This window comes from Marmota flaviventris, chromosome 18, assembly GCF_047511675.1.
Source record: "Marmota flaviventris isolate mMarFla1 chromosome 18, mMarFla1.hap1, whole genome shotgun sequence".
Taxonomy (NCBI): domain Eukaryota; kingdom Metazoa; phylum Chordata; class Mammalia; order Rodentia; family Sciuridae; genus Marmota; species Marmota flaviventris.
Genome location: NC_092515.1, coordinates 2,822,630 through 2,836,080, shown reverse-complemented (window position 1 = coordinate 2,836,080; position 13,451 = coordinate 2,822,630). Strand labels below are relative to the sequence as shown.

The window sequence follows — 13,451 nt, the reverse complement described above, 5'->3', positions numbered from 1 at the left end:
CTCCATGTGGTCAGGGCGCATCGACCTTCCTGAGGGCACAGAGTCCAGCACGGCTGAGCTGAGGTGGGACCCAGGGGCACGCCACTGCCAATCCATGACCCTCACACTCTCTATTTGGAGTCAGGGTCTCTGTGAGTTTGGACTTGGGATCCTCCTGCCTCGGCCTCCCGAGTGGCTGGGATGACCGCGTGCCCCTGGGCAACGGCTGGAACCTGATTTCCTTTAGGGCCTCGGGTCTGGGTTGGTGTGAGATGGTCCTGTGACTTGCCCATTCTCTCGTTTCCTTGTCAGGTCTTGGTATCAGTTTTCTCCTGCTCTGAGAGCATGTGTGGGGTTGCATTTCCTCCTTTTCTAGCCTCAGAAGCAGATCTTACACAGGTAGGGCCACGTGCGTGTTTCTCAAGTGCCTAAGTGTTTGGAAGAGACCACCAGCAAAGCCTCCCGAACTCGAATTTCCACTGGAAAACCGTCTTAAACTACAGACACAATCTATTTAATGTGCACGAGACAATTCAGATTTTCTGTTTATTTTTATGTTCATTTGGTAAATTGCATGTGTGGGGATCTTGCCTATTTTATCTACATCTTCTATGTGGGCATAAAACAGCTCATAATGTTCTCTTGTTGCCTTTAAAAACGTGTGCAGGGTCTGCCATCCTGCCTGCTCTCTTGCTCTTCTCATACTGAAACATATGTAACTAATCTTATTATTTTTCCCTTTATTTTCATTTGGAGTGATTTGTTATTTTTTTTCTAAACTCTCGATAGAATAGCTTAGTTTGTTAATTAAAAAAAAACATGTTTCCTACAGCTGGGCATGGTGGCACACGCCTGTAACCCCAGTGACTTGGGCGGCTGAGGCAGGAGAATCTCAAGTTCGAGGCAGTGACTCATCAAGATTCTGTCTTAAAATAAAAAAAACAAGGGGCTGGGGCTGTGGCTCAATGGTAGCACACTTGCCTGGCATATGTGAGGCACTGGGTTCGATTCTCAGCACCACGTATAAATAAAAAAAATAAAGGTCTATCAACAATAAAAATAAATTTAAAAAAAATGGGCTGGAGATGTGGCTCGGAGGTGAAGCACCCCTGGGTTCAATCCCCAGTACCAAAGGAACACAAAACAAACAACAACAACAAAACTCAAAATAAAACAACACAAAAAACGTTTCCTAACATGATCATTCAGGTCCTTAACTTTCTCACTTCACAGCCTTGGTGTGCAGTGTTAACCTTGTCATTCATGTTGAGACCTCCTGTCCCTCTGTTTCTCGTCCACTCCTTGGTTATTGAGAAACTCTGGCTTTATTAGTGAAATGCAGGGTATCACTTTTCTCTGATGCAGAGTCAGGCCGGTCTCAGTTCCCGAGTCTCTGGAGGTGTCAGGTGGCTGGCTGGCTGAGGGCCACTAGTGAGTGTCCTTGGGGGCAGCTCCGGGGTGAGCGGGGGCCAGAGCAGCGTACACACTGGGCTCCGCTGGGGGCTCCTCTGCCTGGGAGGAGGGAGGGGCAGCGGCCCCCCGTCTGAGTGTCCACCTGCACAGCTGGGCGTAGGTCACGTCCTGGGGACCTTCAGACGCAGCAGCCTGGAGTGGGAGACGGTGAGAGGGAGGGTGTGTGCTTGGCTCAGGGAAGCCAGGGGCCTGGGGAGTACAGGACCCACCTGAGTGTCCGTCTGTCTGTCCTCTGCGTCCTCTGTGCCCAGGAACTGCCCCAACAGCGGGGAAAGAGGGGAGCTCCCGCCCCTCCTGAGTCCTGAGTGCTCCACCTGGGCGTGTGTCACTCCCTGGGGGTCTCCGTCAGGTGGGCCCTGCAGCAGGGACACAGTGAGACAGACGAGTCCCCTGAGGTCCACTTGGGCTCTCCTCCAGCCACTTTGCACTGTGGCCAGAGTGACCCCTCAACAATCTCAGATTACGTCACTGCTCATGGGGTCTCCAGGGGCTTCCAGCCTGGAGGCCTGGAGGCTCCTCCTGCAGCTCTGAGCTCTTACCCCACACCCCCAGCCCTGCTCACTGGCTCCAGCCCCACTCCCCCCTTCCTGAAAGAGCCTGCTGCTGCCTCAGGACCTTGGCACCTGCCGCGTCCCCTGCTGCAGCTGCTCTTCAGGCACCCGTGGCCCTGTGCCCCCGGCTCATTAGGGCCCTGATGGTCAGTGGAGGGAGGACAGGGAAATGGCCGCTGGGCTGAGCGGGAACAGGGAGTTCTTGGTGCCTGGGGGGGGGGTCTCACCTGACTGTCCAGCTCCACCCCGTCCTCAGGCTGAGGGTCCTTCACAGAAGCATCTGTGGGGACAGAACGGGGTCGTCTCCTGGCCAGAGCTGCTGGGGCCTCTCAGTCCCCCAGGCCCTGCCCTGTCCCAGATGGGGACACAGAGCCAGGGAGCCGTGGTGATGTCCCCAGGTCCCCAGCGTGGGTCAGCCACTCAGCCTGAGCCCCAGGCCCTCCCGCTGCCCCTCCTGCCCCCCCTGGGAGGTGCTGGGACCTGGGCCCCCCTCCCACCCCAGCCCCCTTCCCTCACAGAAGGCTTCTTCCTGGGCAGCAGGGGCAGCCGCTGGACGGGATCTGGGGAGACAAGGGGGTGTCAGGTGGCAGTGAGGGACAGTGGGGGGAGCAAGGGGGTGTGAGGTGGCAGTGAGGGTCGGTCAGGGGAGAAAAGGGGGTGTCAGGTGGCAGTGAGGGACAATGGGGGAGAACAAGGGGGTTTTAGGTGACAGTGAGGGACAGTGGGGGGGACAGGGGGATGTCAGGTAGCAGTGAGGGACAGTGGCGGGAACAAAGGAGTGTGAAGTGGCAGTGAGGGACACGGGCTCTGATTCTGGAGCAGGAATCACCTCTTCTGCTGGCCTCTGTCCTGGGGCCTTGGCTCTGTGTCACCTGCAGGTCCCTGGAAGCCAGCCTCTGTCTGGGCTGCATGAGGGGACAGTCTCAGCCCCAGGGGGAAGCACTGGCCCCTTAGAGGCCACCGCAGGGGTGTGAAGACCCCCTCCTGTCCCCTGAGAGGGAAAGGGTGCACACCTGCCGACATTGGTCTAGAAGCCGCGAGCAGGGGACTGCTCTTCTCTATTTCCTGGGGAGTGTTTCCAAGTGACCTGTCCCAGCGGGCAGGTTTCCCTGGGGCTGCTGCCCTGAGCCCACCCTCGCCTGGCCCATGGGGAGGCCACCGCCTGCTGAGAGCCAGGTCACCCAGTGCCACTCACCTGCCTTCCTGCGTCTGCTGTGACGCCAGAGGAGGAGGACGAGGAGGATGAACAGCAGGAGGAAGGCCACTGAGACCCCCACCAGAACCAGCAGGTGCCTTCCCATTCCTGGGCACAGGTGTGGACGAGGAGCCACGCTGCTTACCTGAGCACCTACTGTGTGCCAGCCTGCTGGTCTTTCCACCTGTCACCTCCAGCCCTGTCACTCAGGCATCATGGCACTGCCACCCACCCCCCAGGCACAGATGAGGAAACTGAGGCTCAGAGGGGGGTCCCCTGCCCAGTCACCCAGCAGGAGGCAGCAGAGCGGGGCCTGAACTGGGGGAGTCTGACTCCCAGTCTCCTTCTCTCCACCAGAGCTCAGCCCTGAGCTGGAGGGAAAGAGCCTGACACCCCGATGGCCCTGAGCCCCTCCCCTGCTCAGTGTCACTGTCACTGCACACAGGGGACAGAGCCCTGCAGATTCAGGTCCTGGAGGCTTCCCTGGAGGCCCCTCTCCCAGCAGGGCACAGCCAAGGTCAGCCCTGAGAGGCACTTGAAGGTCAGGGCCAGGCCTCTCCTCTGCCCTGGGAGAAACTGAGGCCCAGAGGGGAGGGGCTGGTCCCCGTCAGCATCTCCAGAGGGGGCTGCTCCCCCTCACCTCAGCCCTGCCCTGCACCCACCTCCCACCAGAGCCCCTCACTCACCACTCTGGGGTCCTGGGTCCGTGGGGGTGAGGGGCTGGTCCTCAGGGCCTCCTGGGGTGGGTGGGAGGTGAGGGCTGGGCTGCCTGCCCCCCACTTCAGCTGGCTGCTCCTCCCCAGGCTGGGCCCAGAGTCACCTCTGCCTGGACCTCACCCTCATGCCCCAAACCCTGAGCCCCGGGGCCTGGGGTCCCCACCCACATTTCCTAAGCTCTGGATCCCTGGACACAAATCCGTGCAGGAAAGTTTGATGAGGAAGGAGAGATCCCAGAGACTCAGGCAGTGGAGGGGATGGGGGGAGTCTAGGCCCCTGGTGAGCACTGAGGCCTCAGTGATCAGCTCTAGAGACAGGCCCCAAAGGTAGAGGCAGGGCCCCCAGAGGGTCCTGGGAATGAGGAGAACAGGAGGGTGAGGGGTGCAGGCTGCCCCTGGGGACTGTCTCTGCCCATCCTCCTACACCTGCCTGGCCTCCCCAGGACCCTCCTGTGTCCACCTGCACCTTCCTGATTCCAGGGATGGGTGGGTGCACAGGCTGGAGGACCCCGTTGGCCCCTCTTCTCCGAGGGGTGAATCCCACTGGCCGACCCTCCCTAGGGCCCCTCACTCCCATCCCACCCAGAGCTGTCCTGGGCAGGGCCCTGAGGGAATCCTTGAGCTCACAGAGGATGGGGTCAGGGTCACTCACCTGAGACCACCAGGTCCAGGGGGGCACTGGGCCATGACAGCAGGTAGGGGGATGAGCTGCGAGAGCCATAGCACCTGTAGGTCCCCCCGAGGGCTGAGGTCACAGCTCTCATGGAGAACTCTGCCTGGTACCATGGGGCTCGGTACTCTGCTCTCAGACGCAGGGGGGGATCAGCTGCCCCCTCCTTGCACAGGAGGAAAGTGTCCATCCAGTTCCATGATTGACACAGCAGGGTGACGTTCTCCCCTGAGGACACTGTGGGACCAGGCTGCACTGAGAGGGAGGGTGTGACAGGGGGCTGTCCTAGAGAGAGGAAGGAGGGTGAGGGTGGCCCCAGCTTGTTCTGAGCTGAGACCTCCCCAGGGCCTCTCTCTGAGGACCCTGTGCTCTCTGTCTGTCTCATTGTCTCTGATTCTTCCTGTCCCTGTGTCCCCCTGTCTCTGTCCTCTCTGCCCCTCCCTGTCTCTCTCCCTCCTGAGACCCCAGGAGGAGGACCTAGACAGCTGGGGACACTCACCTGCCTGCCCTCGGGTCCTGGGGCCCAGACTCAGCCCTGGAAGAGAGTTCCTGTGAGAGGGGAGCCCCTGAGGCCTGAGCAGGCCCTGTCCCCCCACAGCCTCCTGGGCCCTGGGTCTCCTGATGGCCAGGGCCTGGCTGTGGGCTGGGTCCCCCCAGAACAGGGTGTCCCCTCCCTCCTTCACATCTCACCCTGGCTGTCACCTTCTGGGGCTCCCCAACAGGGCTGTGCATAGTCTGGGTCCCTGACTGCACCCTCTGGGCTCCTCACCTGAGACCAGGATGTCCAGGGGGTCACTGGGGGCTGACCACTCAGGGGAGAGGCTGTGTCCACCGTAGCACCTGTACCGACCCCCGTGGGAGCTGCTCACAGGGCCCAGCAGGAAGTCGGCCTGAGAGAGCCCAGCCTGGGGCTGCTGGGCAGGGCGCTGGGGGAGGTTCAGTGCCCCCTCCTTGGACAGAGTGAATCTGTCATAGGTGACGTCTGAGTGACACTGGAGGGTCAGGTTCTCTCCAGGGGCCAGGACAGGGCCCTGCTGGGTCAGGAGGGAGGGCTTCCTGGACACCCCTGGAGGAAGAGGAGCCTGGGCTGAGGGCTGGATCCTGCCAACCCCCTGCCTCCCCCTGTCCTGCCTGCAGGTCACACTCTCACTCCTGGGGACTCTGGTCAGGAGACCCTGATTCTCTCCCCTTTCTCTCACCTGGGGCCGTCCTAAGGAAGAGGCCCCCAAGTCCCTGCTTAATGTCCCCAACAGTGTCAGGGGAGGATGGAGCTTCCTCACCTGAGACCAGGAGTTCCAGGGGGTCACTGGGTTCTGACCACACCTGGGGTTTGCTCCTGTAATAGCCGTAGCATGTGAATGTCCACCTGTGGCTGGGAGTCAGGAGGCCCATAGGGAACAAGGTGTGTCGCTGTGAGTCCAGGGTCCAGGTGAGGTGGTGTCCTCCTTCCTTGGTGAGAACAAACCTGTCATATCTCTGCCCTGAGACACACTGGAGGGTCACGTTCCCTCCTGAGGTCACCACAGAGCTGGGCAGGGCTGAGATCCAGGGTTTGCTGTAGGTTCCTAGGAGAGAAGGAGGCAGGTGTTCATGGCTCCCTCCTCCCACACCATCCCCAGCTGGGCTGTGAGAGGGACACCTGGGAGCAGACCCCCTTCCTGAGGGCAGAGCCTGGGGCTGGGGCCCCTGAGTGTCCTCTCACCTGTCACCACCACCAGCTCCAGGGGGTCACTGTGCTCTGACCACCCAGCAGAGCTGAGATAGCGGCATTGATATCTCCCTGCACGGTGCTCAGTCATGTATGGGATGGAGAACTTGGCCTTGTTCCTGGGCCCCAGTGGGCTCTGTCTGTCCCAGGACACTGAGCTTCCCTCTTTATCCAGACGGAACTCCTGGGCCTCCAGGGGCCCCTCACACCAGATGGTCACTGGCCTTCCCCGGGCAATCACAGAGCCTGGCTCAGCCCACAGGGTGGGCTTGAGGAGGGTCCCTGCAAGGGAATCAGAGGCTGGGTCCCAGCACAGCCCCTCAGATCCCAGCCCTCAGCCCAGCCCCCTCCAGGCTCCCCAGCCTCAGCCCCCAACTCTGTTCTCCACCCACTGCCCAGGGTGGCTCCTGGTCCCCAGGAGGAGGACCTGGACAGCTGGGACACTCACCTGCCTGCCCTCGGGTCCCGGGGCCCAGACTCAGCCCTGGAAGAGAGTTCCTGTGAGAGGGGAGCCCCTGAGGCCTGAGCAGGCCCTGTCCCCCCACAGCCTCCTGGGCCCTGGGTCTCCTGATGGCCAGGGCCTGGCTGTGGGCTGGGTCCCCCCAGAACAGGGTGTCCCCTCCCTCCTTCACATCTCACCCAGGCAGAGCAGGGCCGTGAGGGTGGGGCTCATGGTGTGTCCTCCCCGTGATCCCAGGGTCCAGATGGAGGAGGTCACGGAGCTGGAGGACAGACACACACAGGGTGTGGCCACTTGGAGGCCGGGTTCTGCCTGTCATAGGGATGTCACATCAGCTGCCCACAGGAAGGGGAACTGCCCTCCCAGAGCCTGGCTCTTGTCCCCAGGACTGGGTGGGGTGGGCCTGGGCTCCCTGCAGGCGGCTCAGACAGCAGTGCTGCCCTCTCACCCCTTCTGCTGTCTGCCTGACCTGTCCTCGTCCCTCCAGGGCCAGGATGCAGCACAAACTCCCTGGTGCCCTCCTGAGCCGGCCCCTTCCAGGTGAGGGTGACCCGGGCTGGTCCTCCTCCCAGGGCCTCCCCAGGGCTCCCTCAGCCCGTCCTGGGCACAGGGTTCTGGTCCTTGCTGGGCCAGTCGTCTCCCAGCCCTGGAGGTGCTCTGGGGAAGGTGCAGGTTCCTGCTGCAGGTGGGCGCACAGCAGCAGACCCTGAGCACCTGGCTGTGAGCCAGCTGGAGCTCGTGTGGGGGACAGAGGACGCAGGGGCCAGGGAAGGACCTGGGGGCTCCTCCTGTAGCTGGTTTGGGTTCCCCTGCTCATGGTCCCCTTCCTGGCCCCCCTCCTTAGCAGCGGAACCCACATCTCCCTGGGGAGGAAGCTGAGGCCTTCCTGCCCAGGGGAGCCCCTGTCTCCTGGGGCCCAACGCTCCTCCTGGGCCAGGCTCTTGCCCTCAGTGCCAGCTCATCTCCACTGCCCTGTCCTCCTGAGCAGGGACTCTGGTCCCGCAGCCACTGCTGTCTGTGTGGAGCTCTTGTCTGCCCCTCACGGCTGGGAGCGTGGGGTCAGCAGGGCCTGGATGTGGATAGGCTCAGCCGGCTTCTCCTCCAGGGCAGGGCAGCCTGGGTTTGGGCCAGGAGAGGTGGGAGCTGGACTTGTGTGGTCCCAGGGAGGCCCATGTGCTCCGAGCGTTCAGAGATTGTCCCTTAATGTCTGCCATCTGCAGCTCCTCTCCTCATCCGCAGAAAGGGGACTCGAAAGGTCCCCAAATGGAGAAGGAGCCACATGGAAGGGTCCTCTGGGTCTCAGATCAACAAGGGGTCATTGAGGAGGAGGCTCCTGCTCCATGTGGGGTGGGAGTGGGCTCCGGGCCCGGGAGGGTGGGCGCTGTGCTCTGCTCCAGGCAGGTCCCAGCCAGGCCTGGGCGGCTCAGCTCCCCTGGGGCCCAGGGCAGCGCCCAGCCCTCCCTCTGCACCTCCCCTCTCCTCTCCTGTCCTCCCTCCCCTCCACTCCCCCCTCTGCCTCCCCTCCCCACCTCTCCCCTCCCCTCTTCTCCTCTCTCTCCCCCACCCCCTGCTGGGGCAGAACCAGGGTCCAGCCTGCTGACAGTGACCTTCCACCCCAGCTTTATCCCAATGGTTCTGATGTGTCCTGTTGTCATTTTTGCTTGTCTTGAAGTGCTTTCTGATCCCCTTTCAGTGTCCTCTTTGTCCCAAGGATGTTCCAGGAGGCACGGTCTCCCCTCCAGCCTTGGGGATGCTCTGGTTCCCTCTCAGGACCGGTTCCTAGTTTCACTGCACTGAGGCCTGAACAGACACCTGACGTGGCTTTGGTTTCTTAGGTTGGTGGGGACTGTCCTGCCACCTGCTGAGATGCGCCCTGCTGGGTCCTGGCTGTGCCCGAGGTTGGCTGGGCTCCTTCTCGCAGCCCACTTGCTCTCTGGGGTTCCCGTCCTCCTGTCCTGTTTGGTCCTGGATGTCCTGCCTGGATGTGGTGTCCAGCATTGAAGTGGGACGTGGCCATCTCCCGTTACTGCCCTTCTCAGCTTTCCCCTGCACATCTGCCTGAATTATTATTATTATTATTATTATTATCATCATCATCATCATCTTGGTACAGGGATTGATCGCAGGGATGCGTCACCACTGAGCCCTGTCCTTAGCACTTCTTACCTTTTTCTCACTAAGTTGCTTAGGGGTCACTAAGTTAACCTGCCGTCCTCCTGCTCAGCCTCCCGGGTGCTGGGACCACAGGAGTGGACACTGTACCCAGCTGTTTGTCTTGTCCATCTGAGTGCTTCGTGGGTGGAAGTGTGTCCCTAATGGTCCCAGGAGGGTGATGGTTGGCGTTTTCATCACTGTTAATGTCCCTCTCTGGGTCTTTAGGTGCCTGTTAGGTGCAGTGTGTTTTGCTGATGTGGCTGGAGTATCCCCCGCTCTCTCTCTCGGTTCTTGTTGGCACCGAACATTCTCCTCCGTGCTCTCCGTCAGCCTCTGTGTGTCCCTGAGCTGAAGTGTGATTGCCGAGGTGTGCCCAGTGGCAGGACCTGCAGTCCCGGCTGTGTGGGAGGGAGAGGGGGAGGATCGTTGGAGCCCAGGAGTTCAAGGACAGCCAGGCAAGATAGGGAGACTCAGTCTGAGAAATAAATGAACAAAGAAAAGAAAAAATAAACAAAACAAACCAAAACACCAGATCAAGGGTATCTCTCGCAGTCAGTGTGCAGTAGAACTTGGTTTCCCACATTCCCTGTTGGTGCCCGGTCGTTGTACACATGGTGGGTGTGCAGTTCCACGTTCACACATGCACACAACGCAGCACTGTGACTCACCATTGCCACCTGTGTTTCCCTTTCTGTCCCTCCTCCCTCCTCCTGGCCCTGTCCTCTCCTCTGCTGACCTATCTGATTTCCAGGAGACCCCCCACCATTCTTCTCCTTTCCCTCTCTGGCTTCCAAATATAAGAGAAAACACAACACCCTTGACCTTCTGAGTTTGTCTTATTTCACTTAACACAATGGTCTCTAGTTCCATCCATTGTCCTGAAAACGCCATGTGTCCTTCTTCTTAGTGTGAGTAAAACTCCACTGTGTGGACCCCGCGTTCTCTTTATCCAGTCACCCACGGATCACACCAGGGCTGGTTCCACAGCCTGGCTCCTGGGAGGTGTGCTGCTGTCAACAGGGTGTGCATGTCTCTCTGCAGTAAGATGACCTGAACTCTTCAGGACAGACACCGAGGGTGGCACAGCTGGGGCGCAGGGGTCCACGCCTCGTCTTTGGAGGAACCTCCACACGGTTTCCATGGTGGCTGTGCTGATCCAGCCCACCTGGGGGGTAGAGTGCTCCTTTTCTGCACCCCCCCAGCCCTTAGTGTCATCTATTCCTGATGACGGGCATTCTGCCTGGTGGGGACGGAATCTCAGTGCAGTTTTACTTCCCTTCTCCTTATCTGGTAATGGTGTTGAGTGTGTTTTCATGTGTTTGTTGCCAGTTCTATTTCTTCTTTTGAGAAATGATTGGTTCGTTTGCTGATTCATTGGCTTTTTTCCCTGTTAAGTTTTTGAGCTCTCTATGTCTTCTGGATGTTAACTTTTGTCAGAAGAGCAGCTGGCAAGGGTCTCCCCCACTCCCTGGTTCTCTCTTCACATTTAATAGCTTCCTGTCCTGCGAAGCTCTTTAATCTGATCCATCCATTTACTAAGTCTTGACATTGTTCCTGAGTCTTCAACTTCCACGGAGAAGGCCGAGGCCGTCCTGTGTGCTGCAGGGTAGACAGAGGTCTTCCTCTGTGAGTCGCACATTTCTGGTCTAATTCCGAGGTTTGATCCATTTCCAGCTGACGTTGGGCAGGGTGAGTGACAAGGGCCTAGTGTCATTCTTCTACTGGGGTCTCCTGTTGTGGCAGCCCCGTTGCTGCAGGCTGTCTTTCCTCCCATGTAGGTTGGCACCTGTGCTGAGCGCCAGATGGCTGGGAGCATGTGGCTGTCTCCGTGTCCCCTCTCCTGTCCCTCTGGCCCTGGGACTGTGCTATGTCAGGGCCATGCAGCTCTGTCCTGTAGCTCTCTGGTGTAAGGTGAGCTCAGGTGTGTGATCCCGCTAATACTGCTTTATTTCCTTTAATTGCTTTGACTATTGTGGGTCTTCTATTCTTCCAAACAAATTCTAAGGCTTCTTTTCCTAGTTTAACAGCGTCACTGGAATTTGGTGGGGAGTGCAGTGGATTTGCGTATTGTTTTTGGTGGTGGCCATTTAACAATATCAGTTGTGGCTCTCCACGACATGGGAAGACTCCACCTTCTTCTTCTTCTTCAGTTTATTTCCCCAGTGTCCTATGGTTTTCACTGTGGAGGCCTTTCACCACCTTGGGTAGTTTTATTGCTATTTTTTTCTTCAGCTTATTGTGAATGGGACAGGTTTTTTTTGTTTGTTTGTTTTTTGCGGGGAGGGGGTGTGGGTATTGGGGATTGGACTCAGGGGCACTTGACCACTGACCCACATCCCAGCCCTATTTTGTATTTTGTTTAGAAACGGGGTCTCCCTGAGTTGCTTAGTGCCTTACTTTTGCTGAGTCTGGCTTTGAGTTTGTGATCCTCCTGCCTCAGCCTCCCCAGCTGTTGGGAGTACAGGTACGTCCCGCTGCACCTGGCTCCGACCGTGATTTTATTATGAATGGGTGCAGAATTTTCTCAAAGGCTCTCTCTGCAACTCTTGAGACGACTAAGTGATTTTTTTCTTAATTCTATGATTTGGTAAATTACATTCATTAATTTGAATGTATTAAATCATCCTTTCATTCCTGGGATAAAACAAATTTGGTCACGATACATGTTCTTCTTAATATGTTCTGGAATATAATTTGCTAATATTTTACTAAGAACTTTTGCATCTAAGTTCATGAGCAATCGTCATCTATAGTTACTTTCCTTGATGTGTCTTTATCTGGTTTGATAGGAGTGTGATATTGGCTCTAGAATAAATTTGGAAGTGCTCCATCCCTTTCTGGTTCACAAAATAATTTGAGGAGCATTGAAATTAGTTCTTTCTTAAAGGTCTTCTAGAACTCAGCTGGGAATGTATCCTGTGGATTTCTTTGTTGGAAGTCTTTTTACTTCTGCTTCTATCTTGTTACTAGTTATGGGTCTGTTTAGGTTTTCTATGATTCAACATTGGCAGGTCAAATTTGACTAGAAAGAGATCCATTTCTTCTAGGTTTTCCAGTTTATTGGAGCATAAATCTTCAAAACAGTCCCTAATGATCCTCTGAATATCTGTGGTAATTTCTTTTTTTATCTCTATTTTTAAAAAATTTGGGACTTGTCTCTTTTTCTTTTGTTTAGTGTTAACTAAGGTCTCATCCATCTTGTTTATGTTTAGGGACAAGTGACTCTTCATTTCATAGGTCTTTTGTATCATTATTATTAATTTTTGGTACCAGGAATTGAACTCAGGGGCACTCAAGCCCTGAGCCACACCCCCAGCCCTATTTTGTATTTTTATTTAGAGACAGGGGCTCACTGAGCTGCTTAGGGCCTCACTTTTGCTGAGGCTGGCTGTGAACTTGTGATCCTCTTGTCTCAGTCTCCCGAGCCGCTGGGATTTACAGGCGTGTGCCACCTCTCCTGGCTCTTTGTATTGTTTTTTAATTCTAAATTTTTTTTAATTCAGCTCTGATCATAATCATTTCCCTCTTTCTACTTGCTTTGGAATTAATTTGTCCTTGGGAGTCAAGGGTCTTGAGATGAATGACTAGGTAGTTTATTTGCTGACTTTCTGATTTTCTTCTGTGGCCATCACAGCCATGAACTTTTGTCTTAGAATCATCTTCCTAGTGGCCTAGAGACTCTGGAATGTTCTATGGATGTTCTTATTTGATTCTAAAATTTTTGAATTTCTCCCTTTTTCTTCTATCATCCATTCATTGTTCAAAGGTGTATTCTTCAATCTCCAGGTTTATATGATTTCTGTAGGTGTTTGGAAAGGTTGAAAAAATTTTTAAATATATTTTTTAGTTGTTGATGGACCTTTATTTTATTTATTTGTATGTGGTGCTGAGAATCGAACCCAGTGCCTCACACATGCTAGGCAAGCGCTCTACCGCTGAGCCACCACCCCAGCCCCTCACCCCCGCCAAAGGTTGATTTTTAAAAAATATTTATTTTTTAGGTGTGGATGGACACAACACAATGCATTTATTTAATTTATTTAGTTAGTGTTTTAGGTGGACACAATATCTTTATTTTATTTTTATGTGGTGTAGAGGATCTAACCCAGCACCCTGTGCATGCCAGGTGAGTGCGCTACTGCTTGAGCCACATCCCCAGCCCCAATGCTTTTATTTCTATGTGGTGCTGAGGATGGAACCTGGGTCCCGCCCGTGCTACGCGAGCGCTCTACCGCTGAGCCACAATCCCAGCCCTGTAAAAGGTTGATTTTTGCCGCAGTCTGGCTGGGCACAATCAGGAGCCACTTGTCAAAAGAAACTAACTTTATTTTTAGAACAAAACACGCCAAACAAACAGCCTCTCAGGAAAAAACCCCTCAGAGCCTCAACTGCCACCATCGGCTTTCCACACGCCTCTCTCTCCCCCCCACAAGCTTCTCTCCACCTCCCACAATCCTCCTGCTCTTGAGGCCGATTGGCTGGGTCACGTGGGCAGAGCCAAAAAGTCCCCCAATGAGCAGCTCCGTGGTCTGAAAGGGCAGGGAA

At 56.2% G+C, this 13,451-nt stretch overlaps 1 protein-coding gene across 7 annotated transcripts; it reads right to left on the bottom strand.

The window, feature by feature from the left end:
* Positions 1-511: 511 nt before the first annotated feature.
* Positions 512-7,034, bottom strand: LOC114079993 (leukocyte immunoglobulin-like receptor subfamily B member 3). Of its 7 annotated transcripts, none has more exons than XM_071604735.1 (14): positions 6,932-7,034; positions 6,741-6,776; positions 6,287-6,574; positions 5,865-6,149; positions 5,354-5,650; positions 5,084-5,119; positions 4,567-4,821; positions 3,885-3,935; positions 3,199-3,306; positions 2,833-2,908; positions 2,520-2,563; positions 2,231-2,283; positions 1,662-1,808; positions 512-1,584 (listed from the first exon to the last, which is right to left on the bottom strand). In XM_071604735.1, the coding sequence occupies exons 1-14, from the start codon at positions 6,963-6,965 to the stop codon at positions 1,408-1,410; spliced, it is 1,887 nt and encodes a 628-aa protein (XP_071460836.1). In that variant the 5' UTR covers positions 6,966-7,034; the 3' UTR covers positions 512-1,407. The 7 variants fall into 7 exon arrangements, with proteins under 7 accessions (XP_071460836.1, XP_071460834.1, XP_071460837.1 ...); XM_071604733.1 differs by having other exon boundaries at positions 4,567-4,869; positions 6,932-7,033; XM_071604736.1 differs by lacking the exon at positions 5,084-5,119.
* Positions 7,035-13,451: the final 6,417 nt, after the last annotated feature.

Bases quoted from the DNA above. Each gene is read 5' to 3' on its own strand.
- LOC114079993 (XM_071604733.1), bottom strand. From the start codon at position 6,965: ATGAGCCCCACCCTCACGGCCCTGCTCTGCCTGG. The intron at 3,307-3,884 runs GTGAGTGAGGGG...ACCTGTGCCCAG, and splicing joins GGACCCAGGACCCCAGAGTG to GAATGGGAAGGCACCTGCTG. The intron at 2,564-2,832 runs GTGATTCCTGCT...TTGTCTCCCCAG, and splicing joins GACAGAGGCCAGCAGAAGAG to ATCCCGTCCAGCGGCTGCCC.